This window comes from Ahaetulla prasina, chromosome 8 (genome assembly GCF_028640845.1).
Source record: "Ahaetulla prasina isolate Xishuangbanna chromosome 8, ASM2864084v1, whole genome shotgun sequence".
NCBI classification, from domain to species: domain Eukaryota; kingdom Metazoa; phylum Chordata; class Lepidosauria; order Squamata; family Colubridae; genus Ahaetulla; species Ahaetulla prasina.
The window spans coordinates 1,359,108-1,385,108 of NC_080546.1; the positions used below are offsets into that span (position 1 = coordinate 1,359,108).

Consider the following 26,001-nt stretch of genomic DNA (forward strand, 5'->3'; position numbering starts at 1 on the left):
GCGTCCCAATGGAGCTTTGTCCTTATTCTTACAAAGCAGATCCAACAGCCGTCCAGGACCAGATGTCATTCTGGGATGTTGACTAAGATACCCCATCATCCACAACCGAGAGAAGGGGCCTTCAGAGTTTTGCTTCCATTATTCCAACCCACAAACCATCGCCACCTTCCCAGCATGGTGTCCCTCCACCTCACCACTCACTCTGGGGCAGGTCTTCTGCTCGATAGACCTTGAGGGAGAAGTGGGCTCCACGGAGAGCCACGCCGGGCGGCTTGAAGACGTTGCCCTCGATGTCCTCTTTCTCCTCGGCAGCTTCCTTCTTCTCCATCTGTGGAGAGGGTGGGAGGACGAATGAAGCGCCCGCCTGCCTTGGCACTGGGGTACCTAAAGGACCACCTCTCTCTCTGCAGGAGCCTTTCCTTCTTCTCAGATACACCTGGGACCCTCCTGGCTCCTTCTCTGGATTCCTGTCCGCTTGGTTCCTTCCTTCCTGGGCCTTTTTTACTAGCCCAGGTGATATGGGAGGGGAGCAGTGGTGGGTTTCATTTACCTTTGCTACCGGTTCACTCGTGCGTCACTTCTGTGCATGTGCAGAGCATATTTGATGACGTGCGGGTTGGCTACCAGTCCGCACAAACCAGGGCAAACCGGTAGCAAACCCCCCCCCCACTACCCTGCCCCTTCCAAAGCCATCTTTGGCATCTTAGCATCATGTTCTTCTCTTTTTCATTTGCATGTATTTAAAATAGAATTATATTAGCATTTCAGGCTGATGCAACACCCCACAGTGCTCTCCAGCCCCTCTCTAAGCGGTTTACAGAGTCAGCCTCTTGCTCCCAACAATCTGGGTCCTCATTTTACCCACCTCAGAAGGAGGGAAGGCTTTGAGCCGATCAGGATCGAACTGCCAGCAGTGGGCAGAGTTTGCTTGCAATGCTGCAATCTAAGCATTGTGTCTAAATGTTTAAAATGAACTTAATCATTTTTACAATGTATTCAATGAATGCCAAATTTTCCAAGGGTGGGTTATATGATCCAGATATTACACATTCCGAAAGAAGAGAATGTTTTGAAGGTCAGGTTGAACTCTGAACAAGCCTGATCTGGGTTGTTTCCTTGCAGCCCCAACTAGGGTTTCATTACCCAACAAGGTAACATCAGCAAACGGAGGTGGGAGTGGGGTTTCGGGGGGGGGGAGGAGGAGGAGGAGGAGGAGGAGGACTGCTGGGTCCTTGGTGCTCTCTGAACTTGGTTGTTTCCTTGCAGAGATTTCATGACCCAATTAGTTGACATCATCAATGCAAGAAGTCTGAGCCGGCCAGATCCAGGGACGATCAGTAGGAGATAAACTCTGTGATCGTCCTTGAATTTGGACGGTCACAGCCTTCCAAAGAGGCAACTCCTTGAAGTCAGCCATCTTTCCCCATGAAGAAGGGGGCATCCGCTCAGAATGGCCCTTCTGCTGCGCTACGGACCTCGCTGGAAGACACGGAGGCCCCCTACCTGAAGACCCTCCACCAAGGAGGAGAGATCCCCTTTTTCCAAGTCTGACCCCCTTTCGTGGAGATACTCACGGGGGCTTCGTCCCCAGGACCCAGGACGTATAAGCTGACTTTCAGGTAGCCTCTGGCGCCGGCCGAGAAATCCTCTGGATCTGACAGCAGCAGCCATTTCCGGAGGAAGCAATGCCCTGTGGGGAGAGGGGGAGACCTAAATCACATTTATACCCCACAATTCACCCACCTCATCGGATAAAATGGTCTGCTGAAAGGAATGAAGGAATGATTGACTTTTAACAATTCGTGCTCCTTTTTCCTTTCAGGAACCGAGGGGCATTTATTTGGCAATGAACGCCACCCCTAGAGCTCTGGGTCAGCGAATCTAGCATCGTCCATATCAGGGGTCTCCAACCTTGGCCTCTTTAAGACTTGTGGACTTCAACTCCCAGAATTCCTCTGGCTGAGGAATTCTGGAAAGTCCACAAGTCTTAAAGTGGCCAAGGTTGGAGACCTCTGCTCCATATACCGTATATACTCGAATATAAGCCGATCCGAGTATAAGCTGAGGTCCCCAATTTTACCCCAAAAAACTGGGGTAAACTGGGGACTCGAGTATAAGCCGAGGGTGGGAAATGAGGCAGCTACCGGTCGGGGAAACCCTCCCTCCCTCAGCCGAGAAGGCTGGCGGCTCCCCCGCCCCGCCCTCTCACTGCACCGGCAGGGCTTCCCCGCGCTAATGCAAAAGCCCGCCAAGTTTGCGCCATCCGGTATAATGTGAAAAAAAGAAGAAAAAAAAAAACTCGAGTATAAGCCGTATATACTCGAGTATAAGCCGAGGGGCTATACTTTTTCAGCACAAAAAACGTGCTGAAAAACTCGGCTTATACTCGAGTATATACGGTAATAAGAGTTTAAAAGGAGTCCTGGACTTACAACCATTTGTTTAGTGACCTCGCAGGGTTGTTGTTGTGGAGAAGAGGAAGGAGGAGTGTGTATGTTCGCCACCTTGAGTTACTTGTAAATGTAACTAACGAAATAAATAAAGTAAAATATATATAAATACAGGTAGTCCTCGACTTACGACCACCATTGAGCCCAAAATTTCTGCTGCTAAGCGAGACAGTTGATAAGTGAGTTTTGCCCCGTTTTACGACCTTTCTTGCACCAGTTAAGTGAAACACTGAAGTTGTTAAGTTAGGAACACGGTTGTTAAGTGAATCTGGCTTCCCCACGGACGTTGCTGGTCAGGAGGTCGCAAAAGGGGATCACGTGACCCCCTCCCAGGACCCTGCAATTGTCATACATGTGAGTTGGTTGCGGAGCACCAGAATTTTGATCACATGACCATGGGAATGCTGCAATGGTCTTAAGTGTGAAAAACGGTCGTAAGTCCCTTTTTTCAGCGCTGTTGACACTTTGAACCGTCACTAAATAAACTGTTGTAAGTCGAGGACTGCCTCTAGATGGTTTGGAGGGAGTAGTGGGTTCCAGTTACTTTTGCTATCAGTTCAGAACCGTGAGCGTGCACAGGTGCTTCGCTCGAGCACAGCCCTTCTGCGCATGCACAGAGCGTCCGTGGTGACATCCAGGCGGGAGGGAAGAGCCTCCCACCACTGCCACTACCGGCTCGGGCGAACCGGGGTGAACCGGTAGAAACCCACCACTATTTGGAGGTCATAACCCCCCTTTGAATTAGCAACCAATGCAGCCCCCAGCTGGCATTTTGCTGAAGGAACATTCTTTGTATTCCACTGCTCTGAAAAAAGAAAATCAAAATGTTGTCCCTCCTTTTTCCTTTCTTTTTCTCTTCCTTCTACACTTCTTTTCTCCATTTTTTCTTTCTGTTTGTATCATTTTATCTTGTCGTAAACTGTAATAAGGACTTTCCACCGCATTTTTCTGTTCCTTGCCAAGGCAACCCATTCAGTTCTGACCCGCAGGAGCTTCCTCATTTCCACTCACTGGCTTCAGCATAAATTGCTCCAACGTCCACCTGGAAGACATAAACACAAGGACCCTCAGGCTGGACCCCACCGCTGCCCAGAAGCCCCCTCTGTCCTCACACCCCCCCCCCAGGACACATAGCCAGCCCCTCCTGGTCAATGCTCCAACCCTGGGAGTTTTGAAGAAGAGACTGGACGGCCATTTGTCTGAAATGGTCTAGTTTTTCCTGCCCGAACACGGGGTTGGACTAGACGACCTCCAAGGTCCCTTCCAACTCCATTATCCTACAGTCTGTCATGTTCCTGCAGGTGAGGGTGGCCATGAGTTGCTTTTTCTTTGTGACAGTGCGGCACAAGACGCAGCAGGAAAGGGAGGGGGTGACAATTGTGCCCGACGCCTGGAGGCCAAGAAAGTTTTCTCCCGTAGTTATTTGGAGAAACAAAAGAGCTGATTAGGGAGGAAATGACTTACTCGGAATTCTCCGATGACAGAGTCCGTCCGGAGAGAACGAGAGTCAACAACCTGGAGGGGAGACAAAAAATGACCTTCCACTGAAACAACGTGTCCCTAAGATGCCAGATGATCTGCTGCCCCTCGAGGTCAGCTTAGCATTTGGGCCTAGAGCAGGGGTCTCCAGCTTTGCTGGCTGGGGAATTCTGGGAGTTGAAGTCCTCCAAGCTTAAAGTTGCCAAGGTTGGAGACCCCTGGCCTAGAGCCAAAGCTCCTTGTCTGCACCAAGATTTTGGCGAGCTTTCGGTGTCCTCCTACAAGCTCTTGTGAACTTCCAGCCAACTTGGTCAGAGATTTCCCAGACTGCAAAAGAAGTCAGAGGATCTGGAGATCCTGGAAGGGAGCTGGCTGTTCTCCTTGCAAAAGGAAAATGGGAAACAATGAGATCTAGCACCATTTGAGTCATGAAAGCCAAATGGATGACTGGGCTGATGACCAGGAGACAGTGAGTTCTAGTCCCATCTTTGCTATGAAAGCCAAATGGGTGACTTTGGACCAATCACCAGGAGATGATGAGTTTTAGTCCTGCCTTTGCCATGAAAACTGGCTGGGTGATGTGGAGTCTACCATTAGGAGACAGTGAGTTCTAGTTCTGTCTTAGGTCTGAAAGCCAGCTAGGTGACTTTGGGCCAGTGACCAGGAGATGGTGAGTTCTAGTCCCGCCTTTGCCATGAAAGATAACTGGATGACTTCCCTCTGTCTCAGCCCAACCCACCTCACAGGGTTGCTGTTGTGGGGACAACAGAAAGAGGGGAGATTATAGATACAAATGTACAATTATGAAATGATGGATTGGGTAAAATAGAAAAGAAAGTGAAAAGAAAATATATATTATCAGAAGATTGGAGTTGCTTGGATACCAAACAAGGGAAATAATATACAACAAGGAAGAAAGAAAGAAGAGAGGAATAGAGGTAAGATAGAGGAGGTGAAGGAGAGAGAGGGATGGAGGGAAGGAGAAGGAGAGGAAGCTAAGTTAGGGGATAAGTAGGAGAGAAGGTGGGAGAAAGGAGGGAAAGAGAAGAGGAGTGGGGGAGAGGAAAGGGAAGGAGGTATGAGGAAGGAGAGGAGGAGGAGGAAGGTAGGAAAGGAGAAGGAGGGAGGGAAAAGAGAAGAAGAAGGTTTGTTGTAAAACGGAGGGAAAGAAAGGGTAGAAGAGCAACTCCAAAGGTAATTCAAAAGTTTTATTTTTGGGCTATGTATGATTATCTATGAATAAGAAAAGGTACATTTATAATATGAGTATAAGAAAATAAAAAATAAAAAACTTGTTATAAAAAAGATAGAAAGAGGGAAGTGTTGGCTCTATTCACCGCCTTGATTGTATAACTAATAAAGGTGGGGTGCAAATAAACAAATGGGAAACGAAATTGGGGCAGGGGGAGAAGTGAATTCCCACAAATGGGGAAGGTGCCTCCCCCGATTAAAAAAAAGCTGCCATGGCCTCCCATCGTGTGGGTCACAGGCGACCCAGGCACCTAAGAGGAAGGCGCCCATCCTATGTGCCAGGATGAGATCTCCGTGGAAGCCCAAGGAAAGGCTTACACCAGCCAACCCGCTTACCGTGATGAAGATGGGCTGGTCGAAAAGGTCCACGGGGGATTCAAAGACGTTGAAGAAAAAGGTCTGCAGGAGACAGAGAGAGGAGGGAAGTTCAGCCAGGAAACTGACCCCAAAGAATAGAATAGAATAGAATAGAATTTTATTGGCCAAGTGTGATTGGACACACAAGGAATTTGTCTTGGTGCATATGCTCTCAGTGTACATAAAAGAAAAGATACGTTCATCAAGGTACAACATTTACAACACAATTGATGGTCAATATATCAATATAAATCATAAGGATTGCCAGCAACAAGTTATAGTCATACAGTCATAAGTGGAAAGAGATTGGCGATGGGAACTATGAAACGATTAATAGTAGTGCAGATTCAGTAAATAGTCTGACAGTGTTGAGGGAATTATTTGTTTAGCAGAGTGATGGCCTTCGGGAAAAAACTGTTCTTGTGTCTAGTTGTTCTGGTGTGCTGTGCTCTGTAGCGTCGTTTTGAGGGTAGGAGTTGAAACAGTTTATGTCCAGGATGCGAGGGGTCTGCAAATATTTTCACGGCCCTCTTCTTGATTCATGCAGTATACAGGTCCTCAATGGAAGGCAGGTTGGTAGCAATTATTTTTCTGCAGTTCTAATTATCCTCTGAAGTCTGTGTTTTTCTTGTTGGGTTGCAGAACCGAACCAGACAGTTATAGAGGTGCAAATGACAGATTCAATAATTCCTCTGTAGAACTGAATCAGGTTCTTCAAGGAAGAGCCTCACAGGCAGGGGGTCCTCTGCCCCCCCTCCCCCAAAGTCACTCAAGTTTTAAAAAGTCACAGGACGAGTTGGAGCAATTCCCACAACCAGGGTTTACAGGGGAACTCCTTCATGGAGTTTGCCAACACATTCAGGCACATCCTCATGATGCCCCACGGCTTAACCGTGGCCCTATCTAACAAGATGAAATTCAGTGGAGAGAAAACTTAAGGTTTTCTACACTTAGGCAAGAAAAAGCCACAGGTACAGGTACAGATTGGGTGAAACCTGGCTCAAAAACAGTAGCCGTGAGAGGGACCTTGGAGTCCTAGTAGATGATCACTTAAATATGAGGCAGCAATGAGAGACAGCAGCCGAAAAAGCCAACACAGTCCTAAGCTGCAGTAACCGAGGGATAGGATCAAAATCACGTGAAGTCATAATACCACTTTATAATGCCTTGGAAAGACCATACTTGGAATATTGCATTCGGTTTTGGTCGCCACAGTATAAAAAAAGATGCTGAGACTCTGGAAAGCGTGCAGAGAAGAGCAACAAAGACGATTAGAGGACTGGAGGCTAAAATATATAAAAAACGATTGCAGGAACTGGGCATGTCTAGTTTAATGAGAAGAAGGACCAGGGGAGATATGATTTGTCTGAAGTGGTCTAGGGTCTCCTGCCTGTGCAGGGGGTTGGACTAGAAGACCTCCAAGGTCCCTTCCAGCTCTGTTATTCTGTTATTCCTGGTTAACCTCGGAATGGATTTGCAATTCACCCAATTTTCCTGAACCATAAACTAACCGTCAGGGTTGACTTCGTCCATTATCCTGTAAAGGGGCACCACATTTCAGCCTCCTGGGAAACTCTTACTGGTGCCAGTACATTAGAGGAACCCTGGTTTGCTAAAGCTAAGAAACACACACAGAGACACAAACACACCACACCAGAAACACACACCGCACCAGAGATGGGAAAGGGGGACTGCAACATTGCCCGTTTGCCAGCCACTTCCCTCTTCCTCTATCGCTGCCCCAGGAGAAGACAACCCAACCCAAAGGATGAAGGGACCGCTGGATTTTTTTTGGGGGGGTTACTTTTGGAAGAGGATTTCCTCTCCATCCCATGCAGAGTGAAATAAGCCCCCTCGTTGCATTTCCTGCGTCAGATGAGGAGAGCACATCTTTCCTCTTCTGTCCTGACCACTTTTTCCAGCGGCACGATGGAGAGCATTTTAACAAACTGCATCCCTGTTTGGTTTGGTGGCAGCAGCGCCTCATATAAAAAGTCCCTACAGAGAGTGGTGAGGACAGCCGAGAAGAGTATATGAAGCTCACTTCCTGTTATTCAGGATGCTGCTTATAAGCCTATATGCTTAGAGCTCCAAGCATCGTTAGAGACCCCACACACCCACTTCATGGTCTGCTTCTGTTGCTCCCCTCTGGGAGGGGGTTTCAAAGTATTTCTGGCAGAACTACCAGGTTCTGTAGTAGCTTTGTTCCCTAAGCCATCCATCTGGTAAACTTGCAAGATTCGTTTCTCTCGCCATGTACATGTATACATCCGAATTAGACTCTGTTGTTTGTTCGTGTCATATAACACATGCGGATACAAGCATAATTTTGTATTTTTTTTTGTTTGTTTATCTTGTCATATTTATGTTTATATTAGAGGTGGAGACCCTTGGAGAGCTGTGTGCAACGTAATTTCATTTTAATGTATGCTGATTACATTCAAAGTGACAATAAAGTTACTCTAAGTTCTAAGTCCTAATTCTTTTCTCACCTCATCAAAAAAGGGGCCGTTTCCTTTCCGGATCCGAGTTCTCTTGGTCTGCCCCACCGCCGTCACCTTCACCACAGACTTGAGGTTGATCCCAGAGAGCTGCCTCCCTTCAATGACACGCACCCGGATCTAGAAAGGGGGAGGGCAGGAGGAGGAGGAGAAGAGGCCATCAAGGTCTCCAGGGCAGACAAATGGGGCCCACGGACTCTGCTGACCCCTCACCTCGAAGCAGAAAGAGAAGGGAGGGACTCCCAGGGCTTAGAAGAATGGAACCAAAAGCCTTGGAGAGAGTTGTGACTCCAGCCCCGAGCCTGTCCTCATGGAGGAAGATGTCTCTGAGAGTGAGGGGGAGGAGCCGACAAGGCCTCCAGGACCCTCCTCTCTGGCAATGCCTCAAGTCCCAGCTGCTGAGGATCAATCTTGGATTGATCCGAGGCAGCGTCGAAAAGATAAGCATGCACAGCAGAGGAAGAGGTGTTCCAGCTGCCAGGTTCCAGCTGCCAGGAGGAGGCCAGGAGGAGGAGCTGACAAGCCTCCCTCTCCTGGACCTTCCTCCTCCCTGGCAACGCCTCAAGTCCCAGCTGCTGAGGATCGATCTTGGATTGATCCGAGGCAGCGTCAAAAAGATAAGCGTGCACAGCAGAGGAAGAGGTGTGGCAGGCCCAGAGATTGCTGAGTCACTGAGCCACACCCCACAGGGGATAAAAGCGGGTGGAGTTGCCATCTAGCCCTTGTGACGGACAAAAGCTACCAAGGGTGAACTGCAGATCGGACGTTTGGAAGTTAAAAGCCTGAATTGTGCAAAGGATTTTTTTTGTGAGCTCTTGGCAACGGATTTTTGGACACGTGGGCTTTATCTCCGTAAGAGATAAAGAACTCGGAACTTGGCAGGCCTTTGCACTGTCGCTGCCAAGTCTTTCCTCCACTACAGAAAGTCAGGTCTGTTGTAAATAAAAAGGACTGTGGGACGCGTGTCTCTGTGTCTGCTCTGTAAAGTGGGGAGTTGGGGACAGAACAGAGAGCCTTTCGTTCTGCCCTTTGGTTCCAAGTTGGATGTTTGCCTTTTTCTCTAACCAAAATCTACAGTCTTTGGACTGGGGAGTCCTTGGTGCTCCCTGAGCTGGGTGGTTTTCTTGCAGATGTTTCATGACCGAACTGGAGAACATCATCAGTGCTAGAAAGGAATGGGATGAAGATGAGGAGGGGGAGGAGGGGGAGGAGGGGGAAGAGGAGGAGGAAGATTGTCCGGTCCGTGGTGCTCTCTGAGTTTGGTTGTTTTCTTGCAGGCATTTCATTACCGAACTAGGGAATATCATCAGTGCTAGAGGGAAGTGGGGTTTGCTCTCTGTTTATATACCAGTGGTTTGCCTTGCTTGCATTGGTGGGCGTGTTCTTAGTAGTTCTTTCATTAGGAACTACCGTGGCCCTAACCCTTAATTAGAAGGTCCTTGCTAGTGATCAACCCCAGTGTAGCGTCCCTGGTCCTCTCTAAACTTGATTGTTTTCTTGTAGATGTTTCATCACCCAACTAAGGAATATCATCAGGATAAAGGAGTGTGGGGTTTTCTCCCTGATTATATGCAGTCATTTGCCCTGCCAGTGTTGGTCAGGGTGTGTTGTCCTCCTTGGTAGTTCCTTGATTAGAGTATTGTTTTCTCCCGGATTGTCTGTCTGGATGAAAGAACCACCAAGAAGGAATCCTAGACCTTCACCTAGCTGGTAGAAGAACACACTGGTTGGACGTGTGGATGGGTTCCTGCCCTTTTCACACTCTAACACAAAGTATCTGCAGGGCTTCCAGCCATGCTGGATCACTGGAGCTTGAAGTATCGGCAGATGTTCTCCAGAAACAGTGAGAGTCTAATCCAGACTCATTGCTTGAAGCCCCTTTGCCTTCTGAAAGAGGGCCGAGACCCTCTTTAGACCAAGGGCAGAAGCCACCAACACCTGCATGAATGGCAGAACCTCCCAAGACCTTCACGGACGTTGCCCAAAGGTGGGCTTGAGGTTGGTCACCTGGAAATCCTGCGGTTTGTTGGAGAGCAGCTTCCGAGAAGTGCTTTTCCTTCTCTTGCTTGCAGGAAGAACATGGGATGGGGGCCTTTTGGGCAAGGAAGGCTGATCGGGAGCAGAGGGTCTCGCAGAAGGCTCCGCTTCCTCTTCAGTGCCCAGCTGGTCCTCACTGTCTTCTTCTCCCCCTGTGTCTGCGGAGAAGGAGGTTCACGGTGTTTACTCCCCGACTTTTCAGGGCAGCTCATAAACTGCTCTTGAGGCAAAGCCACACCAAAGGAGACAACCTTATTTATCGTGGGATTAAATTTCTAAGCATGGCCAGGAAAATGATGACAAACTTCAGGGACTAAAAAGGCCAGGGGGGAGATTCAGTTGGGGAGGGGGAGTATTTCGTATCAAACTAATTTAGGATTTGATTTTAAGGTATCAGATCTCGTTTGAGCAGGAAAGACTAGAAGACCTCCAAGGTCCCTTCCAATTCTGTTCTTCTTCTGTCATTCTGTTACTCTGCTATTCTGTTAGTCTGATTTTGTGTTATTCTGATGTTCGGTCGTTCTGATATTCTGATTAACAAAAACAAATCTTAGCTCGAATTCCCTTGGGACTTTGCTTCATCTACCCAGTTCGTTTGCCCAGTTCAGATCCCCAAAAGGTAAAAGAAACCATTAGGCACTGCCAGCCTGGTTGGAGGAAAACAGTGACAAAACACACAAAACATCCCTCCATCAACTTGTTCTCTGATGATCCTTTCCCAGTTTCATTGCTTGGCTCCTGGTCTGCACTGGCCTTCAGGGGTTGGACACATTACAAAGCATCAACCAAGGAGAACATTCAGACTCAAAAGGAAAAAAGGCCTTATTCTGCCCACCATGATATAAAAAAGATGTGGAGAATCTGGAAAGAGTGCAGAGAAGAGCAACCAAGAGGATTAGGGGACCAATTAGGCTAAAACATATACAGAACGGTTGCTGGAACTGGGAATGTCTACTTTAATGAAAAGAAGAACTAGGGGTGTCACGAGAGCTGTATTCGAGGGGCTGCCACAAAGAAGAGGGAGTCAACCTCTTCTCCAAAGCACCTGAAGGCAGGACCAGAAGCAACGGAAGGAAACCAAATAAGGAGAAAAGCAACCTGAAATGAAGGAGAAACTTCCTAACAGTGAGGACAATTAACCAGGAGAACAGCTTGCCACCAGAAGTTGTGGGTGCTCCATCGTTGGAGGTTTTGAAGAAGAGGTTGGACAGTCATTTGTTAGAAATGTTATAGGGTCTCCTGCTTGAACAGGGAGTTGGACTATTACACCTTCTTACCTGTCACCGTGTCCAGCTCAGGGAGAGTCAGATTTGGTTCCGGAGGGGCCGGAGGAGGGAAGAAAGGAGCTGCTCCCGGGGGTGGAGTGTAGGAGACTTGGAGGATCAGACACCCCTGCAAAATAGAAAGGATCCGATGAAGGACTTGAAAGGAAAGCGGCTGGATGCTCTCTCTCAAAAGGAGGCTCAGGCGCAGAGGATGGGACCACCTGGTTGGGAAGGACCTCTGTAAAGCAGCTGCTTCTTCATTCAGGCTGTTGCAGCTGCTTTCAAGAGACCTTCTGCCTGGATTCCCAAAACACGACTCCCGCATGGGCATGGGGTTTTGGTTTGTTGTTTATTTACGCGCTGCACCGCACAAATCAGAAAAACCATTGAAATGACAACTTCCCAGCCCTTCCAATCAGTTAACAACCGAAGAACCAAACCCGCCTCTGATCTCCACTTTGAAGCAAACCACACGCGATCCCCATTCCTCAATGAAACAAGGCCAAAATGAAACAAGTGGCAACCTAGGAACTTTCACCCTCACGGAGCATAAGAGGTCCTTCCCAAAACCTTTGACTCAGGCAGGGAAAATAAATTAAAGCCAACCCTTGCTCGGTGCTCTTCCAGATGTTCTCTAGAACGATGATCCTCAAGCTTGGAGACTTGAAGGTGGGTGGACTTCAACTCCCAGAATTCCCCAGCCAGCCAGAATTAATCTGAAGTCCACCCACCTTCAAGTCACCACGGCTGAGAAGCACACCAGTCGTTTTGGGCAGGGAATTCTGGGAGTTGAAGTCCACCCACTTTCAAGTTGCCAATGTTGAGAAGTGGGCCAACTTTGCTGGCTGGGGAATTCTGGGAGTTCAACCAGCCATCTTCAAGTCACCATGTGAGAAGCACACCAATTTTTCTGGCTGGGGAATTCTGGGAATTGAAGTCCAGCCACTTCAAGTCGCCATGGTTGAGAAGCACTGTATTAAGATTTTCTCCAACCAGGGACCTCCTCACGTGGTCCTACTGCATCCCCGTAACTCCTGGGAGACCCAGAACCAATTTGGCCTGTTGCCTCCAGCCTCTTTCCTCCAGACCAAGACTTCTCCATTTTGAAGACAGGTGGACTTTCAACTCCCAGAATTCCCCAGCCTGCTCCACCATCAGCAAAAGGTGTTTTTCCTTCCCACCGGGGGCCAGGAGAGCCCCGTCACCCCTGTCACCCCCAAAGTGGACTTACCCCCGTGCTCTGCCTCCTGGCATCCAGCAGAGGGGCATTGAAGCTGGCAGCCAGATTGGGGGAGGCCAAGACATCCCGGAGGGCCACGTGGGCTTCCCCCAAAAACCTGTCAGAAAGAAAGTCACTACATGTGAGTCGGCCGCCAACAGAGGAAGTCCTCGACTTGCAACAGTACGTTTAGTGACCGTTCAAAGTTACAAGGGCACCGAAAAAAGCAGCTTATGACCGTTTTTCACACTTACGACCATTGCCGTATCCCCGTGTGATCACACGCTCAGGTGATCAAAATTCAGGCCTGTCTTTTTTATGACGGTTGAAGTGTCCCAAGGTCACAGGGTCTCCCTTTGCGAACTTCTGACAAGACGGGTCGATGGGGTGGCTAAATCAACCACTAGTAGTGATTCACTTAACAACTGTGGCAAGAAAGGTCGTAAAATGGAGCACAACTCCCTTAACCAATGTCTCACTCAGCAGCAGAAATTTTGGTCTCAACTGCTGATGAAAGATAGATAGATAGACAGACAGACAGACAGATGTGTGTGTGTATTTGTATATGTGTGTGTATACACACACGCACACAGACACACACACACATATATACATATATACGTACATACATACAGTATATATATTTACACCAATAGTCTCTGCTTTTAGCCTGAAACTCTGATATGGGGATAAGCCAGGAAGCAGGGGGCAAACAAATTTTCCCCAAATCTCAGCTTATCAGCCAAATCCCATCAATCGTCCCTCCTGAAGAGGAACTAACCAGGGCAGGAAACGTGAATTTTTTCCAAGACGGAGACCGACACGCCATTCTTCAGGCTGGCTTTGGAAAGGAAGGGGAAGAAACAGTCTTGAGGGACACTTTGTCAACTCAGCTCGTGTTCCAGCCGTGGCCAAAAGTCAGGCTCAGAGTCACTTCTGGCCAGGAGTCTCGCAGAAACCTTGGGTCCTTCTGGGGTCACTTCCCTTCTCGCTTCCCAGCATTGTTCAGCCGAGACGGCCGTTTTCCCCCCCAAAGGCTCTTCCTGTTGCTTTGGCCCGGCCATGCTGGAGGGACCGGCGGGTCTCCCAAGGAGCACCCCGAAAGAGGCTCCCCCCGGCTGAGTTCCAGGGAGCAGGAGAAGGGACGCCCACCCACCCCCATTTCTTCCTTTAGGAAGGGACATTTCAGTGTCTCCCCTGTCATAGGGAGAAAGTCCAGTCTGACCCAGCTTTTGGCACCGGGTTTAACTTTTGCAGGTGGTCAAGAAAAGTCAAAGTGGCAGGGAAAATGTAGCCTGAGGTTGAAATGAGGGGTCCTTGGAGCTGATGGCTTTCTTGCAGACATTTCATGACCCAACTAGGGAACATCATCAGGGCTAGAAGGGGTGGGGGGAGTTGTGGAGAGGAAGGTGGGGAGGAGTGGGGGAAGATATTGGACTGTGGGGGTCCTTGGTCCTCTCTAAGCTCAGTTGTTTTCTGGCAGACGTTTCATGACCCAATTAGGGAACATCATCAGTGCTACAAGGAAGTGGGGGTTGCGAAGAGGAGGAGGAGGAGGAGGAGGAGGAGGAGGAGGAGGAGGAGGAGGAGGAGGAAGAGGAGGAGGAGGAGGAGGAGGAGGAGGAGGAGGAGGAGGAAGAGGAAGGTGTGCACGAAGCGAACTGGTTGTCACACTGATTGAAACCCACTACTGATCCATCCCCATTCTTGCCCACTTCTCCCAGATGGAGAGATTTGACCCAAACTGCATCTGGACACAAACACAAACACACACATACACACACAAGGTGCTGTGTGTCCCCCCACAGCTGACTCTCCTGAAACTCAGGTGCAAATTCATGACCCATTTCCAGAGAAGTCAAGTGTTTTGAGCCAGGTGAGTTTTTGCAATTTTATTTTTACCTTTTAAAATAATTTTAGCAGCGTTCCTTCCAAATTTTTGTACAGTTTTTATATATTTTAACATTTGGTTGGACACCAGCCACAAGTCCCTCTGTGAGGGAGATGAATGGTTCAGCTATAGGAAAGAAGGAAGGAAGGAAGGAAGGAAGGAAGGAAGGAAGGAAGGAAGGAAGGAAGGAAGGAAGGAAGGAAGAAAGAAAGAAAGAAAGAAAGAAAGAAAGAAAGAAAGAAAGAAAGAAAGAAAGAAAGAAAGAAAGAAAGAAAGAAAGAAAGAAAGTCCTCTTGGACAGGAGCCTCCTTCCAAATTCCCCAGAGCTTAGCTAAATCCTTCTCTTGCTGGGAATATTTGCTTCTCCCGTGAGCCATCCGGCTATTTTTAAGTTCCTGTCTTGGCAGCTGTCGGTGGATTCTCATTACGCCCAGACTTTGAATTTGGCAGGGGTGACGCCAGCATCACATTTGAAGCGAGGGGGTGTTGGGATAGAATAGAATTGGAAGGGACCTTGGAGGTCTTCTAGTTCAACACCTTGCCCAAGAAGGAGACTCTAGGCCTAGACTATTTCAGACAAGTGGCTGTCTAGTCTCTTCTTAAAAACCTCCAGTGTTGGAGCACCCACAACTTCTGGTGGCAAGCTGTTCCACTGGTTAATTGTTCTCACTGTTAGGAAGTTTCTCCTCAACTCCAGGTTGCTTCTCTCCTTGGTTGATCTCCCTCCATTATTTCTTGCCTTCTGGTGCTTTGGGGAATAAATTGACCCTCTCTTTTTTCTGGCAGCCCCTCAAATACCGGAAGACTGCTTTCATGTCCCCCAAAATCCATCTTTTCTCTAGACTAGCCCTACCCAAATCCTGTAGCTGTTCTTCCTATGTTTTAGGCTCCAGGCCTTTAATCATCTTAGTTGCTCTTCTGTGCACTTTTTCCAAAGTCTCAACATCTTTTTTGTAATGTAGTGACCAAAACTGGATGCCATATTCTTGGTGTGGCCTTACTAAGACTTTATAAAGCAGTACTAAGACTTCATGTGATGATTGTGTCCCTAGGGTCCCACCGGAAGTTGGCAAACGGGTTGTTTCTGGCATCCAGAGGACCTCCGGAGGGGTGGGGCAGGTCGTTTTTGCCCTCCCCAGACTCTTAGAGAGGCCCTGGAGGCTGGGGTCAGAAAAAAACGGGCCTTCCGGTCCCACTGGAAGTTGGCAAATGGGCCATTTTTGGCATCCAGAGGACCTCTGGGGGAGGCAGGCCATTTTCACCCTCCCAAGACTCCTAGAAAGGCTCTGGAGCCAGGCGAGAAAGAAAAACAGGCCTACCGGGCCATCATGTGCCAGGAGCAGGGGGAACGGGGAGGGTCACACACACATGCGTGGGGGTGGGGGCAGGGCGCATAGAATTATGGGTGTGGGCACACACGCGGGCGACCCTCCCCACCCACCCCTCCTGACACACGATGGTAAAAAGGTTAGCCATCACTGCTCTAGGTCAAAGGGAGAACCAGCTAATAAACTCTGCAAAGCACAGAAAAACCTCAGTTGGGGCTTTGTTCACACCTTGGTGTTCGCCATATTGACTTTTTTGTGACACTATTAGACATTCCGTTTACATAAAGCACCACACAGAACAAACAAAGAGCACAGCCACCATGTGCTTTACTGCTCAATTACCAGTATTTAACTGTACCAGGAAACAGGAAACTACTCAGAACAAAAGAGCATAGAGTATACTATGTACCACAGATCCAAATTTGTAAACAGTGCCATCTACTGGCTAAATACCACTGTAGCTGTTGCATAAAAATACATTCCAACAGACACAGAGAGACACATATTCCTGGGAGCCCCACCTGTTTCTGCCCATGGTTTCATGATCCTTGACCACCACATGGAGCTCAGCATTCTGGTCCAACGGGACACCTTTCAGGTCCCACTCAAAGCCCTAAGAGAAGATGGGAGAAACATTGGAAGGAATGTCAGAACAGAAATTGAATCTGAAGTAGGATGATTGATTGATTGATTGATTGATTGATTGATTGAGCATATGCTGAACCAAAAGGACTCAATCCATCCCATAAGATCTGGTCAATCCTCAATAGTGTTGGAACTCAACATGGAAAAGAAGAACTGAGGTGACAAGATAAGCAGATAAGATTCCCATATTGAGGGGCTGCTACAGAGAAGAGGGGTTCCACCTATTCTCCAAGGCACCCGAAGGCAGGACAAGAAGCAACGGAGGAAACCAATCAAGGACAGAAGAACAGACTTGGAAGGGACCTTGGAGATCTTCTAGTCAAGCCCCCAACTCAAGCAGGAAACCCTATGCAATTCCAGACAAATGGCTGTCCAGTCTCTTCTTAAAAACCTCCAGTGTTGGAACAGTCGTGACTTCTGATTCATAATCAGAATCTGAATAGAGATGGAAGGGACCTTGGAGGTCTTCTAGTCCAGCCCCCTGCTCAAGCAGAAGAACCTATACCATTTCAGACAAGTGACTGTCCAGTCTCTTCTTTAAATCCTCCAGTGATGGAGAACCCAAAACTTCTGAAGGCAACTTCTGTTCCACTGACTATTTGTCCACACTGTCAGGAAATTTCTCCTTAATTCCAGGTTGCTTCTCTCCTTGATGAGTTTCCATCCATTGCTTCTTGTCCTGCCTTCAGGGGCTTTGGAGAATAGATTGCCCCCCTCCTCTTTGGGGCAGCCCCTCAAATATTGGAAGACTGCTTATCGTGTCACCTCAAACGGCTTCCCATTTCAGTTCACCGAAAGCAGGATGGGAATCTGTCCTAGCGCCTATGCAGCTATGGACAAAGCTTTCCGATTTCCTTCTCCCCCCCCCCGCTTCCCCCTCCCTCAAGGAAATGTAATCAAGAACCCAGATTCCCAGCCAGCTTGCTTAAAAGTTTCCTACTCCTAAGAGGATGTGTGATAAACAGACACTATTGTCAGGGTGTGGCCCTGCAAAGGAAACCCTAATTTAGTTCTAAACACTTCTCTCTTTATTGTCTCGGTCTAAGGGTTGAAGTGGGTCCCTTCAACAAGAACGAAGAGGAAGAGATGATAAAGAGAGGAAGCTGACAATCCTGGCTTCCCCACGGGAACACAAACTGACATTGGGAGGGGGGTCGGAGGGGCATCTAGAAAACTATGAAAGCCTCTATCTAGAAAACCTATGAAAAAATATATAAAAAATATAAAAATATATATAAATAATATATTAAAAACTATGAAAACCTCTATCTAGAAAACCTACCCTCAAAACGACGCTACAGAGCCCTGCACACCAGAACAACTAGAATAGAATAGAATAGAATTTTTATTGGCCAAGTGTGATTGGACACACAAGGAATTTGTCTTGGTGCATATGCTCTCAGTGTACATAAAAGAAAAGATACCTTCATCAAGGTACAACATTTACAACACAATTGATGGTCAATATATCAATATAAATCATAAGGATTGCCAGCAACAAGTTATAGTCATACAGTCATAAGTGGAAAGGGATTGGAGATGGGAACTATGAAACGATTAATAGTAGTGCAGATTCAGTAAATAGTCTGACAGTGTTGAGGGAATTATTTGTTTAGCAGAGTGATGGCCTTCGGGAAAAAACTGTTCTTGTGTCTAGTTGTTCTGGTGTGCAGTGCTCTATAGCGTCGTTTTGAGGGTAGGAGTTGAAACAGTTTATGTCCAGGATGCGAGGGATCTGCAAATATTTTCACGGCCCTCTTCTTGATTTGTGCAGTATACAGGTCCTCAATGGAAGGCAGGTTGGCAGCAATTATTTTTTCTGCAGTTCTAATTATCCTCTGAAGTCTGTGTTTTTCTTGTTGGGTTGCAGAACCGAACCAGACAGTTATAGAGGTGCAAATGACAGACTCAATAATTCCTCTGTAGAATTGGATCAGCAGCTCTTTGGGCAGTTTGAGCTTACTGAGTTGGTGCAGAAAGAACATTCAGTGTTGTGGTTTTTTAATGATGTTTTGATGTTAGCTGTCCATTTGAACATTTGAACAGTTTTTTCCCGAAGGCCATCACTCTGCTAAACAAATAATTCCCTCAACACTGTCAAACTATTGACTAAATCTGCACTACTATTAATCTTCTCATTGTTCCCACCATCCATCTCCTTCTGCTTACAACTGTATGACTGTAAGCTTGTCGCTGGTATCCTTTCCATTTATATTGTCTGTTTCCCTATGACTATCATTAAGTGTTGTACCTTATGAGTCTTGACGAAAGTATCTTTTCTTTTATGTACACTGAGAGCATATGCACCAAGACAAATTCCTTGTGTGTCCAATCACACTTGGCCAATAAAAAAATTATATTCTATTCTATTCTATTCTATGAAGTAATCACAAACACACAACTCCCAAGGAGCAGCAAGGACAAGGCAAAAAATATTTAATGAAAAGTATTTCAGGGGACGAAGCCACTTCTATTTTGTGAAATGGTAAAAACCATGTTACTTACAGCTCAGGTCCTCTACTTACAACGGTTCGTTTAGTGACTGTTCAAAGTTACTTATGAAAAAAGCGACCAATGACCGTTTTTCACACTTACGACCATTGCAGCCGCAGTGATCAGAACTCAGATGCCTGCCGACCCGACTCATATTTACGACGGTTGCAGTATCCCGGGGTCACGTGATCCTCTTTTCTGACCAAGCAACATCAATGGGCAAGCCCGATTCGCTTAACAACTGGGTTACTAACTCAACATAGTGCAGTGCAGTGATTCACTTAACAACGTTAGCAAGAAAGGACATAAAATGGGGGCAAAGCTGTCTCATCTGGCAACAGAAATTTTGGGCTCATTTGTGGTCGTAAGTCGAGGACTGTAACTTACATACTGTATACTGCATACTGTAACTTCTGTAAGGACCGAGGGACCCACTTCCTAACACACACACACACACAGATAAAATACTCAGGAAACCCTAATCTTTTCACGTACAATTTTACGTCCAATGTAATTTCTTAAAGTGTAGCTGAATTGTGTCTGCAAAATTAGGTAGGCAGTCCACCACTAATTGTAATATATTATCTTGTCTTTTTAAATTATTATTATCATTATCATTATGCTTCTTATTTATAATTCTGCTCTGTGACCCAGAGCAATGCTCCGAAGTCTGCTACTGGTTCGCTGTGCAGGCCAAATGCATGGTGTGCCCCAAACGTGTGATGGGCGTACATGCACACCACACAGGCGCTACCGAGCAGCGCCGAAAAAGGAGGCTTTCTAAGGTAAGTAGAACAGCGAGGGGGGTGGGAACAGCTGTGCCGCACGATTTAGATTTGTTAGAAAGCAGGATTGCTTTCTAGCAAATATAAATCATGCAGCCCAGCTGATCATCTGAAATATCGGTTCATCCAAACCGGTAGCAATTTTTGCTACCAGTTTGGGTGAACCAGTCTGAAACGGTAGCATTTCACCCCTGCTATGACCATAATAGCAACTGAATTTTTCATGTGGGCCTCATTCTCCCTGCCTAAGAGGGAAAGACCTGCTGCTTAATGGGTTGTCACAGCAAGGAAGAAAAACTTGCAAATTTGGAGATCTGTGTTCGACTAGTGCTGGAGACAGGACTCACCTCATTCCAGACCGGGTTGGTGTTGTTCTTGATTACCTTCGTTCTTTTTTTCACTCCTAAAAGAGAGCAGAGCAAGTCAGCAAGATACACACACACACACACACACACAGGAACAGCTGGTTCCCAAAAATATTCTTGCAGGCAGGAGTCGAGGGGTGGAGGGAAGTCAGAGCAAACGATTTGGTTCATGCGCTAGCTGGACATGACTCACCTAACAACCGTTATTGCTTAGCAATACAAATTCTGATCCCAATTGGGGTCATAAGTCGAGGATTGTCTCCATAGTACAACCTATCAACGAAAGTTGACGGCAAGAAGAAAGCAACATTCCCAACAACGTTGACAGCCCCTCGTATAAAAAAATAGAGAGGAAATTCCACTTCGTTCTAGTGCTGATGATGTTCCCTAGCTGGGTCATGAAACGTCTGCAAGTAAACAACTAAGCTCAGAGAGCACAGAGGATCCCACAGTCCTCCTCCTCCTCCTCTCATTTTCCTCCTCCTCCTCCTCCTCCTTTCTGCAAACCCCGCTCCCTTCTTGCACTGATGATCTAACCTAGTTGGGTCATGAAAGGTCTGCATGAGAACTACCAAGCTCAGATACAACCAAAGACCCCACAGTTCAACCCTGAATTACAAAGTTTCTCACTGCCCCCCAGTTTCTCGCTTGGTGCCTTAACCACTAGACGTGCTAAACCAAACACCCCTTATTCCAGTTGCTTCTCTCCTTGGTTACTTTCCCTCCATTCTTTCTTCTCCTGCCTTCAGCTGCTTTGCAGAATAAGGTGACCCCCTCCTCTCAAATACTGGAAGACTGCATTCGTGTCCCCCCTCACCCTTCTTTTCTCTGGACCGGCCAACCCAAATTCTGAAACTCTTCTTCGTATGCTTTTATTTCCAGGCCTTTAATCACCTTGGTTGCTCTTCTCTGCACTTTTTCCAAAGTCTCAACCCTTTTTTTTTTTTTTTTTGGTAACCTGGGGACCAAAACTGGATGCAATTGCCCAGTGTCCTGGAACCCCTTGGTTACAGGTGGAACCTGGATGGTAAAACGAGCTTTGTCTGAACTGGAAACCGGTGCTTGGAGAGGGTTAACACAGCTCATCTGGCAGTTGCTCTTAATTCTATCTTGGGCTGCTCTTGCGTGCCGAATATTTCCTTCTGTTAGCCCATAAATTAAGCAAACCCGCTCAGCTCTGGCCGAAACACGCAGAGCCCCTTGGAGGTTGGGCCAAGCGCCTTCCCCACCGCTCAAACACCCCGAAGGAAAAGGAAGTGACTCCTAAATCAGGACCCCAGAACAATAGGAGGGTCTCCAGGGCCAAAGACTGGCGGAAGGTTCGTCTGGGGCAGCTGCAGTCGGACGCTCCCTCCTCCCTCCTGTCTCCCCCTCCCCCTCCCCATCTCTTCCCAGTCCAGCAGCTGAACTGAAGGCAGCTATATATGGTCACTTTGCAGCCGTTTCCCAGAAAAGACGCAGAGCAATATGTGTTTCAAAGGATTTGCAGGGTGGATTTGTCTAGAACAGAATAGAATTCTTTATTGGCCAATTTGTCTTTGGTGCATAGGCTCTCAGTGTACATAAAAAGAAAAGATACGTTCATCAAGAATTCTAAGGTACAGCACTTAATGATAGACATAAGGTACAAATAAGCAATCAGGAAACAATCAATATCAATATAAACCATAAGGATACAAGCAACAAAGTTACAGTTATACAGTCATAAGTGGAAAGAAATTGGTGATGGGAACAATGAGAAGATTAATAGTATTGCAGATTTAGTAAATAGTTTGACAGTGTTGAGGGAATTATTTGTTTAGCAGAGTGATGGCCTTCGGGAAAAAGCTGTTCTTGTGTCTAGTTGTTCTGGTGCGCAGTGCTCTATAGCGTCGTTTTGAGGGTAGGAGTTGAAACAGTTTATTTTTTTAATTTTATTTTATTTTATTTTATTTGTCATAACAGCATACATAAGCATAAGTATGAAGTAACTATACAACATATAAGCATATATATGAGTATAAGCATGTAATAACTATATAAATTGGATACAATCAAGGGAACATTAGGACAGGAACGGTAGCACGTTTGTGCTCTTATGCCTGCCCCTTGTAGACCCCTTAGGAAAGGTGTGAGGTCAGTGATGGGATTCAAGTAATTTAACAACCAGTTCTCTGCCCTAATGATTTCTTCCAACAACCAGTTTGCCAAACTGCTCAGACAGTTAACAACCGGTTCTCCCGAAGTGGTGCGAACTGGCTGAATCCCACCACTGGGTGAGGTCAATAGTAGACAGTTTTGGTTAAAGCTTTGGGGATTTTGGGAAGAGACCACAGAGTCAGGTAGGGTATTCCAAGCGTTAACAACTCTGTTACTGAAGTCATATTTTATGTAATCAAGACTGAAGCGGTTAACATTAAGTTTAAATCTATTGTTTGCTCTTGTATTGTTGTGATTGAAGCTGAAGTAGTCTTCAACAGGAAGGACATTGCAATAGATGATTCTATGAGTTAAACACAGGTCCTGTCAGAGGCAGCAGAGTTCTAAGTTTTCTAAACCCAGGATTTCAAGTCTGGTGGCATAAGGTATTTTGTTGTATTCAGAGGAGTGGAGAACTCTTCTTGTAAAATATTTCTGGACAAGTTCAATTGTATTGATGTCAGAGATGTGATATGGGTTCCAGACAGGTGAGCTGTATTCAAGAATTGGTCTAGCAAATGTTTTATAAGCTCTGGTTAGTAGTGTAGTGTTTCTGGAGAAGAAGCTATGTAAGATTAGGTTTACAACTCTTAAAGCCTTTTTTGCGATGTAGTTGCCGTGGGCTTTGGCACTTAGATCATTGGATATGAAAACTCCAAGGTCTTTAACAGGGTGGGGGTCATCTGGAAGGTAATGTCCATCAAGTTTGTATTTAGTGTTTAGATCCTTTTTTCCAATGTGTAAGACAGAGCATTTGCTGGTTGAGATTTGGAGTTGCCAAGTTTTTGACCATTCTGACACAAAGTCAAGGTCTTTTTGAAGGTAGCTGTATTGTTGGTAGTGTTAAATAGTTTGACATAGTCAGCAAAGACAACACAATTACTTTTAATATGGTCACAGAGATCATTAATGTATAATATGAAGAGTGTTGGTCCTAGAACGCTGCCTTGGGGAACGCCACTATTGACAGGAACAGGGTTTGATAGGGCACTGCCTATTTTGACCACGTTGTCTGTTTGACATGAACGTTGTTATTCAATTGTGGAGGGGTCCGGAGATGCCGTAGGATTTTAGTTTTAGGAGAAGTTTGTCATGTACCACTGAGTCAAAAGCTTTACAGAAGTCTATGTAGATTGCATCTATTGTTTTGCCCTGATCAAGATTTGTAGTTTATATGTTTTTGCAGTGAAGAAGTTGTAACTTACATGATAATTTTTTTCTGAAACCAAATTGTTTATTAGAGAGAAGGTTGTTTGTTTCTAGGTGGAGGGTAATGGATTGGTTGATGATAGATTCCATAACTTTACAGGTGACACAGCATAGAGAGATTGGTCTGTAATTTTCAACTAAGCTGGGGTCTCCTTTTTTGAAGACTGGGATGACCGTGGCTAATGACCAAAGTTTGGGAATAGAACTGGTCATGAAGACTTTTCCAAAGATTATGCTTAGGGGTTCTGCTATATTAGTGGAAAGCTTTTTTAAGAAGTATGCACATAGTCCATCAGGTCCTATAGATAGGGATGGTTTCAGTTTGCGAAGAGCTTTTTCAACATTTTCTTCAGTGAAATCTATGTGTTAGGTCGTTGTTGGTGCAGTTGGGGAATGTCGGGTAGGAGCCATTACTGTTAACAAAGACTGAGCCGAAGAATGTTTTAAAGATGTTTGCTTTAGCTGTTTCATCATTATATTCTTTGCCATTAGTTTCTTTTAGTGGTGGGATGGATCTAGAGTCATTAAGTTTGTTGTTCACTAAATTATAAAAAGCACGATTGGAATTTGTGCACAGAAAGTCTTCTTCTTGCTTGGTGTGGTAATTGGTGCATTCAATTTTTATTTGGTTGCAAATATCTCTGTATAAGTTTTTGAAATTTGCTACATACCTCTTTTTGTTTTTTCTCCAAAGGGATTTTTTTTTTTGGATTGGAGCTTTTTTTATTGATATGGGTAATTTGTTTTTCCTGATTTTTGTGTTGGATTGTGGTACGTAGAGTTTAAAGACCGGAATGCAATTTTGAACCTGCTTTGGGTCTCCAGCAATGCGGAGAGGCGTCTGCCCAGCCTTGCCGAAGAAGTTGGGAGCAAAAATAGAGGTGGTCCCATTTAGCTGAGGGTCTCTATTTCCATCCAGGGGAGAGGAGGGGGAGAAGAGGCCACCAGGCTTCCTCTTGCAGGATTCCTCCGGTTCCTCCCCCCCTCCCCCTTCTCCCCCTCCCGACTCTCATGCAACTGAAATTGCCATCCGCATTTCTGAATCTCCGGTTCCATCCTTGCCAAGAGGGCCGCGCAGAGCCTTCCCCTGGAGGAAAATGCGCTTGGGATCTTTGGGGGAAGCAGGCGGTGGAAGAGCCCCTGACAGCTCAGGAGGGTCTAAGAAGGGGAGGGCCGGTTATTTGTGTGAACAGAGGCCAAGGGGACGAGGCCAGAGGGCTGTTAAAACCAAGGACTTGGGTTACCTCAAAACGACGCTCTGGAGCACTGCACACCAGAACAACTAGACACAAGAACAGTTTTTTCCCGAACGCCATCACTCTGCTAAACAAATAATTCCCTCCACACTGTTAAACTATTGACTAAAATCTGTACTACTATTAATCTTCTCATCGTTTCCATCACCCATCTCTTTCCACTTATGACTGTATGTCTGTAACTTTGTTGCTTGCATCCTTACGATTTATATTGATATTGTTTCCTGATTGCTTATTTGTACCCTATGATTATCATTAAGTGTTGTACTTTATGATTCTTGATGAACGTATCTTTTCTTTTATGTACACTGAGAGCAGATGCACCAAGACAAATCCCTTGTGTGCCCAATCACACTTGGCCAATAAAGAATTCTATTCTAAAGTGTAAAAAATGGTCATAGGTCACGTCTTTCAGTGCAGCTGTAAGTTTGAATAGTCATTAAACAAATGTTTGTACACCTGTATAATCCTCCTTTTCTCTCTCTCTCTCTCTCTCTCACACACACACACACACACACACACACACACAGACCCAATGAGATACAGAGGGAGGGGGGAGAGAAAGAAAGGGAGAGAAAGAGAAAGAGGGAGAAAGAGGGAGGGAAGAAGGGTGAGAAAACAGTTTATTTCACATCTTAGAACTTCAGCCTGGAAGCTCTTCACCCTGCAAACCAGAGTCTTAATTCTTCCAGCGGAAATCAGCCTGCCCATGTTCACATTCTCTTCGCTATCGAGGGAGTCATTTTTTAAAAAGACCAAATAAGGGACATAATTGGAGGAAATTGGCACTGATTAATCAGAAAACTAGTTAAGGACAAGGCCCGCCTCACCACCATCCCTGGAAGACGAGAAAGATTGCGATTTTGAACTCCACTTCCTGAAAAAGACATTGGCTCCCGCTCTAGAATGAACAAAAATGAAATACCCGTTTAACCTTCCCTTCCTGTCTCCAACTCACCCTGATCCATCAATGGACACAACAATCCCCAGGAGACCTTCTCCATTCCTGCTCACGTCAACAGCCCCTTTTTGGGATCAAGGTCTTCTTCAACTACATCTTCTCATGAAGTATTTCAGATAAGACTCATCCTGGGGAGCAGGCTTGTTTTAGATGATCATTTATGTCATTTGGGGGTGTTTGCAGAGGTGGCATCCCAAAAGGCGAGACGGCAACCACAACCATGCAGCTGAGCCCCTATTTCTCTTTACTGCTGCCACAGAGAGCTTTGATCTCCCAGCCATTGCTGCCATCTTGATTTCTTTGACCTCCTGCAGACCTCCTCCCAGTATCG

The 26,001-nt window shown here is 46.4% G+C and overlaps 1 protein-coding gene across 1 annotated transcript in view; it reads right to left on the reverse strand.

Annotated features, from left to right (window-relative positions):
• The window catches only part of DYSF (dysferlin), a 154,535-nt gene that overhangs the window by 125,213 nt on the left and 3,321 nt on the right, over positions 1–26,001 (reverse strand). The window contains exons 2-12 of the mRNA XM_058193062.1: positions 20,049–20,104; positions 16,300–16,391; positions 12,572–12,677; positions 11,353–11,467; positions 10,046–10,233; positions 8,030–8,158; positions 5,517–5,579; positions 3,915–3,965; positions 3,462–3,492; positions 1,575–1,690; positions 202–328 (exon numbers count right to left, since the gene is read on the reverse strand). Coding sequence (XP_058049045.1) covers positions 202–328; positions 1,575–1,690; positions 3,462–3,492; positions 3,915–3,965; positions 5,517–5,579; positions 8,030–8,158; positions 10,046–10,233; positions 11,353–11,467; positions 12,572–12,677; positions 16,300–16,391; positions 20,049–20,104 — 1,074 coding nt within the window. The remainder of the gene's footprint in view (positions 1–201; positions 329–1,574; positions 1,691–3,461; positions 3,493–3,914; positions 3,966–5,516; positions 5,580–8,029; positions 8,159–10,045; positions 10,234–11,352; positions 11,468–12,571; positions 12,678–16,299; positions 16,392–20,048; positions 20,105–26,001) is intronic.